Source organism: Pseudophryne corroboree, chromosome 7, assembly GCF_028390025.1.
Source record: "Pseudophryne corroboree isolate aPseCor3 chromosome 7, aPseCor3.hap2, whole genome shotgun sequence".
NCBI lineage: Eukaryota > Metazoa > Chordata > Amphibia > Anura > Myobatrachidae > Pseudophryne > Pseudophryne corroboree.
In genome coordinates, this window is record NC_086450.1 from 107,519,242 (window position 1) to 107,541,676 (window position 22,435).

Sequence of the window (22,435 nt, forward strand, 5' to 3'; positions counted from 1 at the left end):
ATTACTATGCACTAGCAGTATTTACTATATATATATATATATATATATATATAGGTTACTCATGCTTCTGTGGAGACGGGCCACACCCCTAAATATGGGCCCCTGTCACTGCATTTCCTCGGTGGGTCCTTCCTGCCCCAGCCTGACACTGCCTTATTACCATATGTGCACACTCAAGTTCTACCCCAACTCTGTCTTTGAGAATACTGGACACACAAAGCTACCAAAAACATGGAAGAAAGTGTGGAAACATGTTGCCCTCTCATCTACTACATTTGCTTTATCACATAGACAATTGTTGTAGTACGTGGATTAACATTTACGGTTTTTACTTATACTGTTTGTTTGTTCTTTTAATAAGCCACACATATACACAGCAATGAAATCCAGAAAAGAATAGACTATTTAGCCTGGTTTAATTGAAAACATTCTTGTTGGTCCAGAAAAGCAAGCAAACATTACATCAAGTAGACGAAAGTGTTTTGGGGACAAAACTAGACTCCAGATTTCACTGAACTGCCCTATGTATAATTCTTTTCAACAATGCACATTATATGTTAGCGTTTCTTGAAAAGCCCTCAAACACTGTACAATACATGTTGTACTTCAGTTGTGTAAATATTATTCAATCTTTAATATTGGACATACGATTTTGTGGTTCATATTCTATATTTTATAATAAAATATTTTTGTTACATTACAATATACCCAATATTTTTAATGCAATACTATCTTTAACAAATATAGTTGCTCCCAGTGTTAGGTCGTATATACAGCTTGCAGTGTGCCGTCTATTTTCTCTTGTAAACAGGCACAATTGCAGTTTGGCATGTATGGTCATGTATTGTTAACGGAAGAAAAATTAGAAAAAAGGTTCTATTTATGTCCTCCCAGCTGGATTGAAAGAGGTTTCCAATTATTATATGCCAGTAACAGTGACGATAGTGTTATATTCTTTTCAAGTGTTCTTCTAGCTGCTAATTAAGGTCCACTGACTGCAAAGTACAGAGGAGCAGCTTATTAACCGTCACTGAGCTCTATGCCCCCAACGTCATGTTACGCAACAGCCACTGTTGGGAACGGCTTCCGTTACACTCTTTCATGGTGGGAAGCATTTTGTCTTCATCTGTAGGTTCATCCAAGCACTGGTTGCTGTTTATATGTCTCAATATAAAATGCTGCAAAAAACATAAAAATAATTGCAAGTTAAATATCATATGCCACTGAATACAGAGAGACATTACCAACATAGTAACATAGTTTTTGAGGTTGAAAAAAGACAAATTGTCCATTGAGTTCAACTTGTTAGTCTTGAAAATATTACAGTGGGAGATCACTAATTTTAACTTTAGTTAATGTTTAATGATTATGTTGATATTCCTCTTATTTATTTATTTAAGATTTTATATTATTAGTGTGTATGATTTACCCACGATAACCCTGTATATCCTTACCCATTAGGAGTTTATCTAGCCTATTCTTAAAAGTAATGACTGAGTCCGCCATTGCTACCGGGAATTCCAAGTACGTATTGTCCTTACTGTGAAGAAATCTTTCTGTCTCAGGTTGCAAAATCTCTTCTCCTCTAACCTAATCGGGTGGTCACGTGTCCTTTGTATTGATCTTACCAAAAACAAATACCCCGCTAGCTCTGTGTATTGACCCCTTATAGGTTTGTAAATGTTAATCATGTCCCCTCTTAATCTTCTTTTTTCCAGTGTAAACATGCCTAGCCTATCAAGCCTTTCCTCGTATTCTAGCGTCTCCATCCCCTTAATCAATTTGGTCGCCCGTCTTTGAACCTTTTCTAGTTCCAGCATATCCTTTTTGTAGTATGGTGTCCATAGTTGTGCACAGTATTGGAGATGTGGCCTCACCAGTACTTTATACAATGGGAGTATAACACTTTCATCCCTTGCATCAATTCCCCGTTTTATGCATGCTAATACCTTGTTTGCCTTTTTTGCTGCATTCCTACTTTAGGTACCACTGCTAAGTTTGTTATCTATGTGAACCCCTAAATCTTTTCCCAGTGCAGATTTCCCTAGTTTCTCCCCATTTGCTATGTAGGTAGTATTTCTGTTCAACAGTGTTTAAAATAGCTAATATACAATTGTGCTTTTGAGCAGCTTGTATACCGTATGTCATGTTTGTTTGTTACATCTAAAGAGGGATTTTGGGAGTTATTCAGGTTTGTTAGAAAACCAAAAAAGTTAGCAATTGGGCAAAACCACGTTGCACTGCAGTTGGGGCAGATGTAACATGTGCAGAGAGAGTTAGATTTGGGTGGGTTATATTGTTTCTGTGAATGTTAAATACTGGCTGCTTAATTTCTACACTGCAATTTAGATTTCAGTTTGAACACACCCCACCCAAATCTAACTCTCTCTGCACATGTTACATCTGCCCCACCTGCAGTGCGACATATTTTTACCCAGTTACTTGCTTTTTTGGTTTGCTAATAAACCTGAATAAGGCCCTTTGTCATCCTCAGCTGCAATAGTGATACTCCTATGCTGTAGGGAAGGTGCTTTTCTTAACTGCTGAAAAGTAACAGAATCAAAATTGAATCAATAGTGGAACAAACTTCTCATTTACTTATAATTAAACTAGAACTTTCAAGCATGTTTCATTTTATGCACCACATCCAAATATGCTTTGATGATAATTAAGTTTCCACATGGATAATTCCATAAGGAAATAGTTTTAAAAAAGTTTTGATTTGCAGTTTACAACAAATGATAAGAGAAACTTGAGAAATATATAATATAAGAAACATATGGGTGATTCAGACTTGATCGTAGCTGTGCTAAATTTAGCACAGTTAGGATCAGGAACACTGACATGCGGGTGGACGCCCAGCACAGGGTTAGCCTGCCCCGCATGTCAGTCCCTGCCCCGTTGCAGAAGTGCAAAAGCATCGCACAGCGGCGATGCTTTTGCACTTCATGAGTAATTCCCTGCCAGCACAGCTTTTGCGTGCTGGCCAGGAGCTTCTCGCCGCTGCCCGGGTCGCAGCGGCTGCGTGTGATGTCACATAGCCGCTGCGGCCTGGCCCCCGGAAGGTCCGGCCACGCCTGTGTTGGCCGGACCATGCCCACAAAACGGCAGCTAAATGCCGCCGTGCCGCCCACTCCTGCCCAGTGACTGCCTCTGCTTGTCAATCAGGCAGAGGTAATCGCTAGGCAATGGCAGCGAGTGATCAGGTCAGAATGACCCCCATAACGGGAACATCTCTTGCACATTTTAGCATACATTTGATAAAATCAATGTGCAATATCAGTACAGTTTAATACAAAGATTAAAGATGCCCAGTATAAAACAAGACAAATGGCTGTTTACTCTTTTAAGAAGCAGCATCTTGTGAATATATATATATATATATATATATATATATATATATATATACAGTACTGTACAAAAGTTGTAGGCAGGTGTGGAAAAATATGTTGCAAAGTAAGAATGCTTTAAAAATTATAAGCATCAATAGTTTATTTCTATAAATGAACAAAATGCTAAGTGAATGAAGAGAAGATAAATCTAAATCAAATCAATATTTGGTGTGACCACCCCTTGCCTTCAAAACAGCATCAATTCTAGATACACTTGCTTACAGTTTTTGAAGGAACTAGGCAGGGAGGAACTTATCCATCGTGCAATACCATTGGGGAGGTATCTGGCTACAAATTTATTCTGGAGCAGGACAACGACCCCAAACATACAGCCAATGTAATTAAGAATTATCTTCAGTATAAAGAAGAACAAAGAGTCCTGGAAGTGATGATATGGCCCCCACAGAGCCCTGATCTCAACATCATCGAGTCTGTCTGGGATTACATGAAAAGACAAAAGGATTCGAGCAAGCCTACATCCACAAAAGATCTGTGGTTAGCTCTCCAAGATGTTTGGAACAACCTTCCTGCCGAGTTCCTTAAAAAACTGTGTGAAAATGTCCATTATAAAATGGCAGTGGTGCCACTTTCCCACTGATTTGCTCAGCAGTGATGCCGGACTCTGAAGAGGTATGTATACTAAATGGGTGCGGGGTGTGCAGTGTGAACCCCCTGGATTCCACTCTACCACACACCCCGCACCTATTATAGACAGACCAAAGCTGAAGTGGTTCTTAGCTAATGTTCTTAACTAAAAGTTTTTTTTCTCATTAATATGTGTTCTATTCACAAAATGGCTGCATGAGCATTGTGCAACAGCTGCTTTTAAAACCTTGACATTCACTTGATTTAATCCTCAAAGAAATTCTGTAATTGCTTCATGTACCACTCTTTTTTTAATTTTTTTTTAATTTATCATAGGACATGGAAACCTATTACCAGTGAAAATGAGTTTATATGCAAGCCATAGGGTATCACCCAATGCATCAGTTGCTCAGTACCAGTGATGGCAATGCTATCGCAAGTAACAGACCATGTTAGCAATAAGATTCACTGGGATTCGCTGGGGACTGTTATGCATAGCACCAGGAAGCCTATTTAACAAGTATTACATGTAAGGATGGCGATAACAGAAAATCAATTAAAACATTCCTAGAATAAAGCATTATTTTCTATTGCAATAGTTGTAAAATACTTAACTATATAACACAATACAGTTTATTTTTTTATTTAATTAATGGACCTAAAATACTAAATATTTGATCCATCAAGCCAGGCCACATATGTGCATGTGCCCAAAGACTGGCCTGGTAATGCACTAAGGGGGACATTTACTAAGCAGTGATAAGAGCTGAGAAATGAGCCGGTGGATAAATTGCCCCATCAACCAATCAGCAGCTCTGTATCATTTTATAGTATGCAAATTATAGATGTTACTTCAGTGCTGATTGGCTGCCATGGGCACTTCTCCACTGGCTCACTTCTCCGCTCTTATCACTGCTTAGTAAATGTCCTAAACAATAAAAACAAACAAAACCAGGCGCTGACTTATCGGGGGGACTCACTATATAATTTCCAATTCTCAGTATGCTCCTGCTTCATACAGGAGATCACTGATTCTCCACTGATTAGATACACAAAAACACAACTAATGAAGCGCTGCTATACTAGAATGCTTTATGCCAATTTTATTCCCACAATATCACATACATATAATAAAAACAAACAAACACACGGCCGATGTCAATAAAAATACAATTGATAATTTAAAACCACCACAATGAACCATTGGTCATCATATAGCTGTCACACATAACACCTTATTCCAGGTGTTGATTGTTAATGTGTAATACAATTTTACGTATCTGATAGTTTTGCTTTTTCAGGTGACCAATGGTTCCTTAATTACTTATAATGGATTCCAATAGATTATTTATCCTAAAACCATAATCACATAACAAATAATTATACTAGATTTAACTATTAGATGGCTAGCAATATATCCCTATTGGATGCTTGATTAATCAACTCTCATTAAAATTATATCACATGTGGCAGATACAGATTAATCCTTTCCATATGCAATCTTTGCAATTAGATGTTAAATCTTGCACCAATCTGTGGAATTAATATAAGCACAATCTCTTTACCTTCCAACAAATAAGATGAGAATGATAGTTTTAGTAGTTTTTCTGTCCTTGCTCATGATTAATCAGCAGGTTAGTGTAAGCACAGTCTCATTAGTCCAGCAGTGGTTAGAGGGTTAGTAAGCCGTCAATACAGTATCAGTATTTCCTTGTTATGAATTGGATTTAGATAAAATGCTCACAGTGATCACTGTATCTATATTCATCCATCAATACAGACACAGTCTATATATGGCCCCTTAATTCCAGGGCATGAGAAAGTAGCTGGTCCTTATGAAACAATGGGGGTCATTCCGAGTTGTTCGCTCGTTATTTTTTTCTCGCAACGGAGCAATTAGTTGCTAATGCGCATGCGCAATGTCCGCAGTGCGACTGCGCCAAGTAAATTTGCAATGCAGTTAGGTATTTTACTCACGGCATTACGAGGTTTTTCTTCGTTCTGGTGATCGTAATGTGATTGACAGGAAGTGGGTGTTTCTGGGCGGAAACTGGACGTTTTATGGGAGTGTGTGAAAAAACGCTACTGTTTCTGGGAAAAACGCGGGAGTGGCTGGAGAAATGGAGGAGTGTCTGGGCGAACGCTGGGTGTGTTTGTGACGTCAAACCAGGAACGACAAGCACTGAACTGATCGCACTGGAAGAGTAAGTCTCGAGCTACTCAGAAACTGCACAGAGAAGTCTTTTCGCAATATTGCGAATCTTTCGTTCGCAATTTTACTATGCTAAGATTCACTCCCAGTAGGCGGCGGCTTAGCGTGTGTAAAGCTGCTAAAAACAGCTTGCGAGCGAAAAACTCGGAATGACCCCCAATGATCCTCTGACTGATGCTGTTTAAAATCTCCCAATGGAACTGGGCATCTCACTATTAACATTCCCTCCTTGGAGTCTCATTCACCGCACAGTCAGTCAGTTTACAGGGGTCTCTCAGAGCTTACAGCTGCAAAGTCTGGATCTGTGTAACTCAACGCGTTTCCCCGCCTCTCTGATCAGCGGCTTCCTCAGGAGTAGTTGTTTTTATTATATGTATGTGATTGTGATATTGTGGGAATAAAATTGGTATAAAGCATTCTAGTATAGCAGCACTTCACTAGTAGTGTTTTTAGTAAATGTCCCCCTTAGTTTACTCTTATGGCTCCAGCCTGTATAACGGGTGATATTTTAATGTTAAACCGTGGCAATAACAGGGTTCTTAACCTTGCTATAAATGGTGCTAAAATACCCCAACTATTGCCTCATGTTCCTAAACATGCCCAGTGACACAGAAAACTAGTAACAGTATGTGTTCCATTAACATTTGAATCAGAATAATGTTTTATTACATTGAGATACCGGTGGCGGCATTAAACGCAGGACAATGAGAAGGTAGTGTGCATAATTGTAAGGGGCATTACTATGTGAGGCATAATATTGTGGCACATGCATAATTGTGAGGGGACTAATAGTGTCAGGGGCATTATTGTGTGGGTCATAATTTGGTGCAAAGGGCATTACTAAGTGGGGCATAATTTGGGGCAAGGGGAATCACTATGTGGGGCATAAAATGGTGCAAAGGGAAACACTGTGTGGGACATAATACGGGGTCAGGGGCATTACTGTGTGGGACATAATATGGGGTATGAGGTATTACTGTGTGGGACAAAATATGGTGTCAGGGGCATTACTGTGTGGGGCATAATATGGTGTAAGGGGCACTATTGTGTTGATGTAAAATAGTCTTTTCCTGCAAGGCCACACCCATTGCAGTGAGGCAACACACCTATTTGGCCACACGTAAATATATATCTTTTTTACAACGTTGATGGGAGTTGGGGGCGTCACATTTTTTTGTGTTTGTACTCGGATCCAAATTGTCTAGAAATGGCCCTGCATGCAGTCACATTGTCGACATTCGGAATGTTGACACTGTAATGTTAAATGGATCAGAATTTAAACATGCTCAAAATGTCCACATTATGCATGTCTAACTATGAACATAAGAGTGCTAGTGTTATGCTAAAATAGTACTGTCAGCATACTGTATTCCCTGTTGAAATGCATAATGTCAGTGTTGACATTCAGATCATAAAAACATTCTCATTTTGAATGTTCAACTTGTGTCCACACCATGCAGTACCTCCCAACAAGCGATGACCACAAACTGGGATCCTCGCGCGTCCGGAAAGGGGGAGTGGCCTTGACTGGATGGGGGCATATTATCGGATGGGAGGGTGTGGTCTCACAGCATGGCTCCCCTCTAGCAGCTGTGTTGCCCCCAGGCTCACCTCCCTGCACTGTTTAGTTACTCTGTTACAGCAGGTTATATTGTTACAGTACTTTAGAAAAAGTTAAATAATACATATCACTCCTCACTGATTACATGTATCTGCACAGGTACAATACGAAAGAGCTTACATGGCTATTTTTGGAAGGAAAGTAAAAATAATACTAATGAATTGATAGCCCCTTTTAAATCATTCATACTAAATGTAAGAACTATCCTTACTTATTATTGACTTCATTAAATCAATTTAACTGATGATGAATCTTATATACTTTCACATATAATGTACAGAATGTATTGTATTATCAATATTACAGAATACCAACCTCAGATAGTTTTCAGAGAAAATAGTCAGTGGGGCTGTAAAAAATATTTCTAAAAACCTCCAGTCTGGTATAGTTTCTCAGTGACCACGATTGCCGGCTGTAGCCATTACAGTACTCCACAGTAGGGCCAAATGTGCCATCCTCTATTTGGCTTAAAGTCAAACATGATTGGGTTATGATATGGAGAAATGAATGAGTCTGTGCAACAGAAAATAAAACAAGTGAAAGCAAAAACTCAGCATGATTAATGAATGATATATGGAAACGGGTTAACTTATACACAACTCAGAGGAAGACTTTACATATACACATGGATTGTTTCCATCCATGGGTGATGGGTATTTGCTATTACAAGGACACAAAATGCTCACTTAATTAATGAGGAACTGATAACACATGGGCCTGGGTAGAGATAAAACGTTGCATTTATTTCCCTTCCTACCCGCTGTTCACCGGGGAAAGAGTGCAATAAATCAGCCTGACTAGACTGCTGTGTGTGACCACACCGCTGCCAAATCTCTACTGGCTGTGCACCTAGATCAGGCCGGTAACCGCTGATTGCCACATTGGACACACAACCTGCTGTACCCTTTCCCAGTGGTTGAAGGGTATTTGGAGGGAGAACACTTCTATCTGTTTCTGATTAAATGATCTAGACTGCCCATTGCCAGATCTTCTTTAAGCCACATTGTAGACATAAAGGGGAAGAGGAAATTGGCCATAATTACTACAGCATTTAGTACATGGAAATAAATGCATATATTTGCCTGTATGCAGAGCGGTATGCATCTAACAGTGTACCCGACACTGGGCTGGGGTACTAGTACTCCTCTACAGTTTATATTCGGTGAATGCTTCTGGCCAACTATGCATGACACGCAATTCCATCCATACACCATCAATTCACTTTTCCTATGAGAGATTGCCCTAATACAAACCAGTTACACCCATTCAGTCACAAGTGCAGATGTGATTGAAATGCATACAACTCCGCATCACAAGGTATGAAGGGCTGTAGAGAGCTGTGTCAGGCCCCAGATTTTTTTATGATGGCGTGACCTCATTGTGAGATGTGTAAAACGCAACCTTAGAAAAAAAATATTTGCGGTGGGGTACACTGTAAATGGGATGCACCATAAGCCCCCCGGCCAGGAGAAAATCTAGAGTGTGAGGGTACTCAGTGTAGCATGGCCTATATGGTCCTACTGCAGCCTAGCACACAGCAGCATACCTGAAGGTACGTTCTGCAAACTGGCACACATTTACCTCTCATCAGGACCAATCAGCCTACCTCTGTGATTACTCTAGGCAGAAGGTTATAACCAGGAATTACATCCATCTATTCAATGGGTGTGGATCATTAGATCGACAGTGTCTAGGGCGACAATATTTAGGTCGACCACTATAGGTCGACAATCACTAGGTCGACAGGGTCAGAAGGTCGACATGAGGTTTTTTTTTTTTTTGTGTCGTTTTCTTCGTAGCGTGACCGGGAACCCCAATTAGTGCACCGTGTCCCCTCGCATGGCTGGCTTCGCTCGCCATGCTTCGGGCGTGGTGCCTAGCTTCGCTCGGCACAGATTACCGTTCCAATCGTAGTCCACGTGGATTGTTAAGTATGAAAAAGTTAAAAAAAAGAAATATTTTTTTTAAAACTCATGTCGACCTAGAACATGTCGGCCTTCTGACCCTGTCAACCTTCTGACCCTGTCGATATAGTGACTGTCGACTTATAGTGGTCGACCTAAACATTGTCGACCTAGACACTGTCGATCCCCTATTCAATATATTTAAGCAATAAAAGCATTAATGATAAAAATATAATTGTAGGAAAATAGCATTTGAGGAAGATTGTATTTCCTGTATATAAGAATAAAAGGTGTCTCCTGAATATGTACAGGGAATTTCCAGAGCGGTTTCTACGCAGTTTCAATGCACAAACCACAGAACGGATTAACCTGCGGTTTGCAGTTTGGGAACAGCAAACAACCTGAGGTTTGGCTCAAAGTGCTAGTATTTAAACCACACTTCATGCCAAAACCAGTTGTGTTTGAAACATGCTGCTGTAATGTGCAGGAAGTGGCTCACCAAAACATGCAGTATTGTGACCTCAGGTCATTTACATTTGTAAACTATAAAATAGCTTGGCACTTTCTTGATAATATGTTCCTCCATACCAGTGTCGTAACTAGACATTTTAGCACTGTGTGCAAGAAACTGCATTGGTGCCCCCCCGCCCACCATTATGCAAAATAGGGGCAGTGCGCGCCGTAGGCGCACGCAAAATATATAGGGGCGCAGCTTCATGGGGAAGGGGTGTGGCCACAAAATAATACCAATTCATATTACGGTGCACAGTAGTCTCCATTATTCAAATTACGCCAAACAGTAGTGTCACTACACCAGGTAGAGCCCCTTTTACACATTACAACAGACAGCGTCCTTTTTTTACACATTACGGCAGACAGCATCCTCTTTTTACACATTACGGCAGACAGCGTCCCCTTTTTACACATTACGGCAGACAGTCCCCCTTTTTACACATTGCGGCAGACAGCGTCCCCTTTTTACACATTACGGCAGAGAGAGTCCCCTTTTTACACATTACGGCAGACAGCATCCTCTTTTTACACATTACGGCAGACAGCGTCTCCTTTTTACACATTACGGCAGCCAGTCCCCCGTTTTGCACATTATGGCAGACAGCATCCCCTTTTTACACATTACGACAGACAGCATCCCCTTTTTACACATTACAGCAGACAGCATCCCCGTTTTACACATTACAGCAGACAGCATCCCCTTTTTACACATTACAGCAGCCAGCGTCCCCCTTTTTACACATTACGACAGCCAGCGTCCCCCTTTTTACCCATTATGGCAGGATAGATAGATAGATAGATAGATAGATAGATAGATAGATAGATAGGCAGACAGACAGAATAGTTGATACTTACCATCTCTCCGGAGGGAGGGGGCTGTCAGTACATGACTACAGCAGCAGCATCACAGTCCCCTGGGCACTGGTATGACAGTCAGCTTGTGCGGTAATCCGGGTGAGTGCAGCGGCTGCCAGACCCTTATGTGTAAAAGCAGCGCCGGCGGTGGGTGATAGGACACAGGCGGCACTGCCAGCGGGAGACGGGACACAGGCTGCGCCGCACGCTGGACACAGGCGGCACCGCCGCTAGCGGAACACTGGTGGTGCTGCCAGCGGGAAACGGGACACAGGCGGTGCTGAACGCTGGACACAGGCGGCACTGCCAGCGGCACACAGGGGGCACGACCAGCGGGAGTCGGGACACAGGCGGCGCCACATGCTGGAAACAGGTGGCGCCGCCAGCGGCAGTGAGTGTGTGTGCAGACTGGAGTCTGGAGATTGAGGCCATGTAGGTGTGGTGCCCAATGGTGCGCCTCAGTGCATTTGCGCTGTGGGCAATACACCATTGGCACACACCTAGTTATGGCCCTGCTCCATACACCTACCCCTCTGTTCCTCCACCTCCTTCCTTCCTATTTGAGGTGGTATCAATGTAGAGTGGGAGGGGTTATTGATGTAATGTAGCAGGTACTATTATGAATAAGACTATTAATGTAATGTGGAAGCTGGTTTTGAGTATTAACGCAATGTAACCCACAGAAGCCATCAGAAGTACCGTAGGGGGGCTATCCAATTCATCCTTGCTTACAAAGAAGTCTGGCAGTATAATATATCCCACAGTATTGCTAATCTGTCAGTCCCTTCATTGGTTACTCATATTCAACCAAATTCAATATAAAATACTTTTACTTACACACAAGGCTATTAATCAAACTACACTAACATATATCTCTTCATTTTTCTCAAAATATGTCCCAACCCGACTTCTGCGCTCTGCACAAGATCTGCGTCTCTCATACACACGCGTTACTTGCTACCATTCACGGTTACAGGACTTTTTTCAGGCTGTGTGGAATGCCCTAGCATGCAGAATAAGACTCATCTAGTCTCCAAATCTTCAAGCATTCCCTAAAAACTCATCTCTTCAGGCGAGATTATTACATTTAATAACCACCAATATAACCTTCATAAGCTGTCCTACCCAATTACATCCCCGCTATACAGTCCACATGTAGCGTTACATATTTTCATCCCACTGATCCCTGGCCAACACTGCTGTGTGACTATGGGGTTTAGGCATGAAGAGGGGGAAAGTGTGGAGAAGTGAGCCAGTGGAGAAGTTGCCCATAGCAACCAATCAGCTGCTCTGTATAATTTTATAGTATGCAAATTATAAATGTTACTTCAATGCTGATTGGTTGCCATGGTCAACTTCTCCACACTTTTCACTGCTTCATGAATAGACCCTATGATCTTACAGCCCACCATGAACATATGCAATCTGTCTGGACCAATATGCAACAGGTAGCACCTATCCTTGTGTATTTCCCTGTAGACTATAATCTTGCAAGCAGGGCCTTCCTACCTCTACAGATGGAGCCTCCATTATCTTTGCTGGCTGAGGCGTTAGTCACGATCAGGCATACGCAGCATGTCTGGGAGCAAGGAGGATTGCCTAGTCGGAGGGAGGCGCACAGAGCATTTGGCGTTACCTTTGAGTGTAATACCTGCGTTCATCCACCAGATGTCGCTTTTTAAAATCACCATTGCGCATGCGTGTGGCCTCCATTAAAATACAATACTGAACTACAGCGTAAGAACTACTTTACTGGTGCGTCTCATTACAATACAATATGCTACATTATGTCATACAGTATATAACAGTATATACAGTACAGACGCAAATAGTACAGCATATACAGATGCAAACGAACGTGTTACAGGTACAGTATGGTCTATTGATGTTAGGGATATATGAGCGTCCAAATCTCGTAGTGTTAAGTATAATGGGGAGAGAAAAGCTTGTAACGTACTCTGCTGTAAAGGCTACAGAGGCAAGTGTTATCTTTCGAAGTATAATGGGGAGATATAAAAGCTCCTCCCTAAGTTCCTGGATGCCAAATCACCATGCTTAGCATCTCTGTACAGTATTTGCAGGATGCAGTCAATTTACCGACAATCAATGGTCATCATAGGAGAAATCATAGGAGAAATCAGGTTATCAGTGGTAAGTTCTTACCATAACGTTTATTTCTCCGGCTGGGTCCACAGGTTATCCATAGGATAACATTGGGATTCCCAAAGCCAGTTTTAGTGGTGGGGACGCTCCTGATTAGACAGGAGAACCTTTTGCCCGAATTCAGCGTCATGAGAGGCAAAAGTATCCATGGCATAATGTCTAATGAATGTGTTAATGGAAGACCATGTGGCTGCCTTACAAATCTGTTCTGCTGAAGCACCATGTTGTGCTGCCCAAAGAAGGACCTACCTTACGTGTAGAGTGAGCAGAGACATTAGCCGGAGTAGGGAGATCAGCACGAGAATAAGCTTCTGAAATTGTCATTTGGAGCCATCTTGCCAGCGTCTGATTAACTAGCAGGCCATCCTCTTCTATGAAATCCGTAGAGGATGAAGAGAGAATCTGTCTTTCTAATGGCACTAGTTTGATCTATGTAGATTCTTAACGCTCGGACCACGTCCAGCAATGCTTCTCCCGCAGAAAGTCCCGATACCTGAAAAGCTGGGACTACAATCTCTTCGTTAAGGTGAAATTTTGAAACCACCTCCGGGAGATAACCAGGCCTAGTTCTGAGTACTGCCTTATCTGGAAAAAATATTAGAAAAGGAGACTTACACGACAGTGCTCCTAAATCTGACACTCTTCTAGGTGACGCCATTGCCAGTAGAAAGAGCACCTTAGCTGTCAATCATTTAAGATCTGCTCTCTTAAGTGGTTCAAACGGAGGTCCCTGAAGGATTTTAAGAACCAAATTCAAATCTCAGGGAGCTGCAGGAGGAACAAATGGAGGTTGAATGTGTACAACTCCCTGAAAGAAAGTACGGACATCCTGTAAGTCAGCAATCTTTCTCTGAAACCATACAGTTAATGCTGATACTTGAACCCTCAAGGAAGCTACTTTCAACCCCTTATCCAATCCTGCTTGAAGAAAATCCCAAATCCTGGATTCTTTAAAAGATCTTGGATTCAAACTTTTTTTCACTACACCAATGAATATAGGCTTGCCATATTCAATGATAAATACGAGCTGAAGAAGATTTTCTTGCTCTACGCATAGTTTGAATTACTTGTTTTGAAAATCCTCTAGCTTCTAGGATAGAAGTTTCAACTAGTGATGAGCGGATTCGGTTTTACTCGGTTTTACTCGGTTTTACTCGGTTCTCAAAACGGCATCTTATTGGCTCACGGATGTCACGTGTTTTGGATAGCCAATAAGATGCCGTTTTGAGAACCGAGTAAAACCGAGTAAAACCGAGTAAAACCGAACCTCGCTCATCACTAGTTTCAACAGCCCCGCCGTCAAAGACAGACGATCCAGATGGCTGTGATAACAAGGACCCTGCATTAGCAGATCTGGACGTTGAGGAAGCAGTATTGGTGCTTCCATGGACATCCTTAGTAGATCTGTGTACCAATGCCTTCTGGGCCAAGCTGGAGCTATTAGAATTATATCTCCCTTTGCTTGCTTTATTTTCCTCACTACTCTGGGTAACAGAGAGACTGGAGGAAACAGATATGCCAGATGAAATTTCCAATTTACTGACAGTGCGTCTACAAGGATCGCCCCGGGATCCTTTGTTCTTGATGCGTACATTGGAACTTTGTTGTTCAGACGAGACGCCATGAGACCTATCTCTGGCAGACCCCATCTGTTCACTATAGTCTGAAACACTTCTGGGTGTAATGCCCATTCGGTTTCCAGAATGGTGTGTCGACTGAGAAAATCCGCTTCCCAGTTCAGTACACCTGGAACAAACACTGCTGACAATGCTGGAAGATGGAGCTCTGCCCACCTAAGTATGTGAGTTACTTTCTCCATCAAACTTTTGCAGTGAGTTCCTCCCTGATGATTGAGGTACGCTACCGCTGTTGCATTGTCTGAGCGGATCTGGACTGGTCTTCCTTACAGACTGTCCTTTGCCTGAACTAGAGCCATATAAATGGCCCTTATTTCCAACAGATTTATTGGCAGGCGACTTTCCCTTATGGTCCATTTTCTCTGGAACCAAAGGCTTTCGAGCACCGCTCCCCAGCCCTGAAGACTGGCATTTGTTGTCAGGACTTGCCATTCCTTTATCCAAAAGGGTCTCACCTTGTCTAAATGGTCGCTCTGTAGCCACCAAGCTAGAGACCTTCTTACGTTTACCGGAAACTTTATCATCTGTCTTTTTATTGTCTGATGATTTCCGTTCCATTTGGTCAGAATAAGGTGCTGTAGAGGTCTGGAGTGGAATTGTGCATATTCCACCTTGTCGAAGGTTGACACCATCAGACCCAACAGTCGCATTGCTGCAAGGACTGACATTGTCTGAGTGTGCAACGACTCCTGAATCATGACCTGCACCTTGGCTATCTTTTTCTCTGGTAAGAAAATTCTCTGTAGACCTGAAGCCAATATGGCCCCTAAATGAACCATCCGTTGTGACGGATTCAGAGACCACTTTTCCCAGTTTATGAGCCACCCATGTCTTTGTAGACAAACTACTGTCTGTTGAAGATGGCTCAAAAGTAATTCCTGTGAATGTGCTAGGATTAAAAGGTCATCGAGGTATGGAAATATTCTTATCCCCTGCTTGCGGAGGTAAGCTGCCATAACCACCATAATTTTGGTAAACACCCTGGGTGCTGTTGCTAGCCCAAAGGGCAAGGCTTGGAACTGAAAATGTTGCTGGAGGATGGCAAACCTGAGATAACATTGATGAGACCGTGCTATGGGCACATGTAGGTAAGCATCCTGTATATCCAGAGATACCATGTAATCTCCCGGTTCCATAGCCAACACTATGGAGCGTAACGTCTCCATGTGGAACCTTGGAATACAAATGTATTTGTTTAACATTCTGAGATTGAGAATTGGTTGGAATGACCCATTTGGCTTCTGAATCAAAAATAGATTGGAGTAAAAACCCTGTCCCCGTTGCAATGGGGGTACTGGGTTAATCACACCAGACTGAAGCAATTTCTGAACTGCTTCTTGCAGGACGTTGGCCTTCGACTCTAAACGAGATGGGCTGGTGAAAAAATAACCTTTGAGGAGGTTGCCTCCTGAATGGGAAACCGTAACCGAGAGATACCACCTTCTGCACCCAAGCATCTGTCGCTGACTGTTGCCATATGTGTGCAAAATGAAGGAGTCGGCCCCCAACCCTGGAATCCTCCAGGCGGAGGCCCGTATCCTCAGGCTGATGGCTTCTGTTCAGGCTTGGAAGCCGGCTTTCTACTAGCCCATTGCCTCCTACCCCTGGCTGATCTATTAAACTGGGGTTGCTTAGGCTCCTCTTTAGCTTTTGTTTTGCCTTGCCATCGAAATGGCCGAAATTTTGAACCCCTAGACATAGGGTTATAAGTAGCCGGAAATCTGACTTTTTTGGATATAGATTCCGATTCTAGAATATCTGACAATTGTTTCCCAAACAATATATTACCAGTGAAAGGCAATGCTTCCAGAGCTTTCTTAGATTCTGCATCAGCTTTCCAAGTGCGTAGCCAAACTGCTCTACGAGCGGCTACTGTCAAGGCTGATACTTTAGAAGCAATCGTACCCATATCAATTGCTGCTTCTTCCAAATATTGGGCAGCTTGTCTTATACGGCCTAAATGAGACTCCTGCTCCCTATTAGGAGGGGAGAGTACATTCTCTAGTTCTTCCACCCATTCTGCCATTGCCCTTGCCATCCAGGCTGAAGCCATAGCAGGCCTTGCCACCGCTCCTGAGAGAGAAAATATATTTTTCAAGAAGCTATCTACCCTTCTGTCTGTGACATCATTTAGTGAGGTAGAAGACAATGGCAAAGCAGATTTATGCACAAGTCGCAGTACATGTGCATCTACTTTAGGAGGAACTTCTCTTTTTGAACAATCCGCAGCTGGATATGGATAATAAGAATCCCACTTTTTCGGAATCTTATATTTTTTACTGGGCGTAGCCCAGGGTTCTTCCATCATTTCCGTCAGATCCTCTGACCCTGGGAATTCAGGTTTAACTGTTTTTGTTCGTTTAAACACAGGTGCTTTAGACTTTGACACTGTTTCGGCTGATTCCTCCAATGAGAGAATAGCCTTCATTGCATCAATAAGTTCAGCTACATCCTCTAACATGAAACACTGCGACTGATCATCATACGGAGTATTTGAATATACTGTATCATCATCTGTTATATCATCTTGTGTAGTCTGCAACATAGACATATCTATATTAGTCTTACCTGTACCTTGGTTAATAGCCTGGTTACTTGTAGAAGCTACTGGAACCAAACCATAAGGAGAGAGCTGCATGTATGGGTTAATAGTTTAACCTATTCCCTGGGGTGGAACTGCAGGAGTTAATCTGTTCGCTATTGAAGACAAAGTCTGCGCGAACATACTCCATGGTGGCTCTACTGGTTGTTGAACCTACTCCTGCTTTTTACTTTGCCGATAAGCAAAACAGTTTGCACATAACCCCTCATAAGTGACCAACTGGGCTATTTCAATTAACCCTGTTTTACAAGACAAACATGTTAAAGATGTAGGAGTGCCTGATAAATTATCATCGTCACTTTTGCCGCTCACAGACACAGTAATATTCTGTAATATTCTGTTTTTATAACTACACAATTTGTGACTGAAAATCACCTATATATAGATATATTTTAGTGAGATCAATCTGACCACAACCGTGCACCTGAATTGAGGTTCAGAACAGAACTGACAATATATAAAAGTCAGCACACATACTAGCAGTCAGTCACATGTTAAAATATTAGACATTGTCATATGAGAATACAATCAACCATCCAAAATTACTTACAAGTAAATGAGACAATTGTATTTCGGTTTTTAACCAGTTTTTTCAGACATATCATGCAGAAAACAACAGTAATGTACAGGTCTCATATGCAATATGTACCAAAATTAACAATTCACTCTCCGTAGAGTGGGATACAGGGAGACTCACCACACTTCCATATCCATCAATACGCTCGAAAGACGCTGAGTGGATTCAGACGCTACTAGTGTACACTGCCGCTCTTGATAACTGATGAGAGACACAGACGCTCTTTACTGGACACAGACGCTCAATGAACGATAAGTGTATGCAGACGCTCCTGTCTGCAACCGGGTCTAGGCGGAAAGTCTAGTGTACACCATTGCAGCGTCTAAGCTGCGACCAAGTACCCTCGTGGTAGCGTCTGAGATGGAAGTGAGGTCATTAGTTCATGGACGGGAGACGCACGGAAACTGGTCATGAACATGGGGGAGGGGCGACCAGGAGAGCATCTAACTCCCCCCGTTGACTTAAACTCTAAGGATCGCGGCCTCACCTAGTCCTGGCGCCTATGATCCCTAAAGCATAGCACTGTTGCACTTAAGAGTGGCGGCGCATCAAACACTGTTTGTAGTCTCCTCCAATACAGTGAAGCTGTGTCCGGACCCCCTAGTAAGAGGAAATTGATGACTTACCTTCTCCCCATGCTCCGGCCACAGCCTGGTAACGTCTGCTGGACCTGCTAGAATCATTTGACACAGACGTCCTCCGAGACAGCACTGTACCGCGAAGGTAAGCGTTGTTACGACCCGGTGGAGAGTTGTTGGAGCGACTCTTTCTAGCATGCGTTTAAGACGCTGTTAAGAAAGAGGACTCAAAACATAGTAAGACTATAAAATAAAATAATAAAATCTTCAGGCTGCTATTTAATCACAGCCCTGTGACCATGGTCCAGCTCCTGCCGCACCAAACAAAAAACTGATTTGACTGAGTCAGTGGGTGGGATTATATGGAGTAGCTCCGATGCATCCTGGGAGGCCAGAAAGCTCGTGACCGTTTGGTGCCATTTCTGCTGTCGCTCCGGCATATCCCAATGTTATCCTGTGGATAACCTGTGGACCCAGCCGGAGAACAGCTTGTAACGTACTCTGCTGTAAAGGCTACAGCGGCAAGTGTTATCTTTCTAAGTATAATGGGGAGAGATAAAAGCTCCTCCCTAAGTTCCTGGATACCAAATCACTGTGCTTTGCATCCTTGTATAGTATTTTGTATTTGAGTACTAAATAGCACAAACAGCTTGTAACGTACTCTGCTGTAAAGGTTTATAGCACAAACTACTAAAGAACGATGAACTACTTTAGTACGAAGTACTAAATAGCTCGAACAGTAACATACAGTACTCTGCTGTAAAGGCTACAGCGGCAAGTGTTATCTTTCTAAGTATAATGGGGAGAGATAAAAGCTCCTCCCTAAGTTCCTGGATGCCAAATCACCATGCTTAGCATCTATGTACAGTATTTTGCATTTGAGTATTGAATAGCACGGACAGCTTGTAACGTACAGCGGCAAGTGTTATCTTTCTAAGTATAATGGGGAGAGATAAAAGTTCCTCCCTAAGTTCCTGGATGCCAAATCACTGTGCTTAGCATCTCTGTACAGTATTTTCTATTTGAGCACTAAATACCACGAACAGCTTGTAACGTACTCTGCTGTAAAGGCTACAGCGGCAAGTGTTATCTTTATAACTATAATTGGGAGAGCTAAAAGCTCCTCCCTAAGTTCCTAGATTCCAAATCACCATGATTAGCATCTCTGTACAGTATTTTGCATTTGAGTACTAAATAGCATGAACAGCATGTAACATACAGTACTCTGCTGTAAAGGCTACAACATCAAGTGTTATCTTTCTAAGTATAATGGGGAGAGATTAAAGCTCCTCCCTAAGTTCCTGGATGTCAAATCACTGTGCTTAGATCTCTGTACAGTATTTTGTATTTGAGTACTAAATAGCATGAACAGCTTGTAACATACTCTGCTGTAAAGGCTACAACATCAAGTGTTATCTTTCTAAGTATAATGGGGAGAGATAAAAGCTCCTACCTAAGTTCCTGGATACCAAATCACAGTGCTCAGCGTCTCTGTACAGTATTTTGTATTTGAGCACTAAATAGCATGAAGAACTTGTAATGTACTCTGCTGTAAAGGCTACAGCGGCAAGTGTTCTCTTTATAAGAATAACGGGGACATAAAAGCTCCTCCCCAAGTTCCTGGATGCCAAATCATCATCCTTATTATCTCTGTACAGTATTTTCTATTTGAGTACTAAATAGCACAAGCAGCTTGTAACGTTCTCTGCTGTAAAGGCTACAGCGGCAAGTGTTAATTTTATAAGTATAATGGGAGAGATAAAAGCTCCTCCCTAAGTTCCTGGATGCCAAATCACTGTCCGTAGTATCTCTGTACAGTATTTTCTATTTGAAAACTGAATAGCACGAACAGCTTGTAACGTAATCTGCTGTAATGGCTACAGTGGCAAGTGTTATCTTTCTCAGTATAATGGGGAGAGATAAAAGATCCCCTCTAAGTTCCTGGATGTCAAATCATCATGTTTAGCATCTCTGTACAGTATTTTGCATTTGAGTTCTAAATAGCATGTACAGCTTGTAACGTACAGCGGCAAGTGTTATCTTTCTAAGTATAATGGGGAGAGATAAAAGCTCCTCCCTAAGTTCCTGGTTGCCAAACCACTGTCCTTAGCATCTCTGTACGTGATTTTGTATTTAAGTACTAAATAGCACAAACGGCTTGTAATGTACTCTGCTGTAATGCTAGAAGTGTGCACACTTCTATTGAATGTGAGGGTATATTACAATAGAATAAACAATTAATAAAGTGAGTGTAAAAAAAACAAACACACACCTTGGGAATCAAACTCGGGACTCTCAGCTTGGGAGGCGGAAGACATCACCGCTTGCCCACGCCGCTTCATGCAACATACACAAGCTCATGTGTAAAAGTACTGTAAGCAGCAATTCCTTCCCATTGGTGTTTGTTTATGCTGTTAAGGGACTTGGACGCTCATAAAGCAAAACATGGTATTTAGCCACCAACTCCCCCTACCTCACTACCTCCTGGGTGTCTGCACAGTTCAGTAGATAGGGAGGGAGGTTAGGTTACAATAAATGTACAACACAATACTGTACTGTATATGAAAATCAGATCGAGAACTGCAGTCGCTTTGATAGATGTGTAAATGGTACAGTAGTAGTGATCCCTTCTCATAAAGTACAACACAGATTATCTAACGCCAACAATCTACAATATTGTGTTGCTCAGTTAGTTGCGTCAGAATACACTAATTTATATTAACTGGTATGTCTACAGGTCCTCATTGTCGCTGTCGCTCCTGCAGATTTATCCTGATTTATGTTTAAAACCTGTGTGCACACTTCTATTGAATGTGAAGGTATATTACAATAGATTAAAAAAAAAATAATGTGAGTGTCAGAAAAAAAATATGTACACTCGCACTTTGGGAATCGAACCCAGGACTCTCAACATGGGAGGCAGAAGATTTCACCGCTTGCCCACACCGCTTCATGGAAGATACCTAAGCTCATGTGTAAAAGTACCGTAAGCAGCAATTCCTTCCCATTGGTGTTTGTTTATACCGTTATGGGACTTGGATACTCATATTGTACAAAACATACAGTATACTGTACATACTTTAATGTCAATTAATTATATTATTGCTTTCACACAGTTGCGTCTGCACACACTATATTAATTTTTACTCTATTGCTTTGTCTACGGGACTTAGCCGCTCACATGCATTAACACGCCAGTTGACAAGAGTTTTAATACATTAGTTTGTGTCTGTATAAACTATATATATATATATATATATTTTTTTTTTTTTTTAATTGACACTCTCCTGGTCAGTGTGTACATTAACATTACAGTCGTCACTGACCATTTGCCAGAGCTTGTACTGTAGATCATTCCGCCGCTATTCGCTCTAAAGTACTGGATTAGTGGACCATTAGTCAACCAGTGGTGGAGATTTGTATTGCATGCTGAGTATGTAGTCGTGCCTCAACGCACCTATCCGTGATTAAACTCATCAACCTAAGCTATCGCCTAGGTGCAACTAAATCTAAGTTTAGGTGGAGAAATAGCCAAGATAACGGAGGCTCCATCTGTATGTCTGCCTATTATAATCCAGCCTTGTTTTATTACTGTTTGTTTCCAACGTTATGTAAGTAACTGGTAATAATTATAATAATAATCACTAAGAAAGATTAGTGAAGAAATCTGTCAGATTTCTATAGGTAGCTGCTGAATATATAATAGAGGAAACAGTTAATCCCACCAGTAGCCTGTCAGCAGGGCTGGATTAAGGGGGGCAACAGATGTGGCCATCCCAGGGCCCCTACACATTAG

The 22,435-nt window shown here is 41.9% G+C and overlaps 1 protein-coding gene across 8 annotated transcripts in view; it reads right to left on the reverse strand.

Annotated features, from left to right (window-relative positions):
- Positions 1 to 380: 380 nt before the first annotated feature.
- Positions 381 to 22,435, reverse strand: part of GALNT13 (polypeptide N-acetylgalactosaminyltransferase 13) — a 770,323-nt gene continuing 748,268 nt past the window's right edge. For 5 of the 8 annotated variants that reach the window (XM_063933519.1, XM_063933518.1, XM_063933522.1 and 2 more), the window contains 2 exons: positions 8,126 to 8,323; positions 1,093 to 1,178 (listed from right to left, as the gene is read on the reverse strand). In XM_063933519.1, coding sequence (XP_063789589.1) covers positions 8,138 to 8,323 — 186 coding nt within the window. In that variant the 3' untranslated portion in view covers positions 1,093 to 1,178; positions 8,126 to 8,137. Of the gene's footprint in view, positions 1,179 to 8,125; positions 8,324 to 22,435 lie in introns of all 8 variants that reach the window. The other 3 variants (XM_063933521.1, XM_063933520.1, XM_063933523.1) reach the window with 2 other exon arrangements.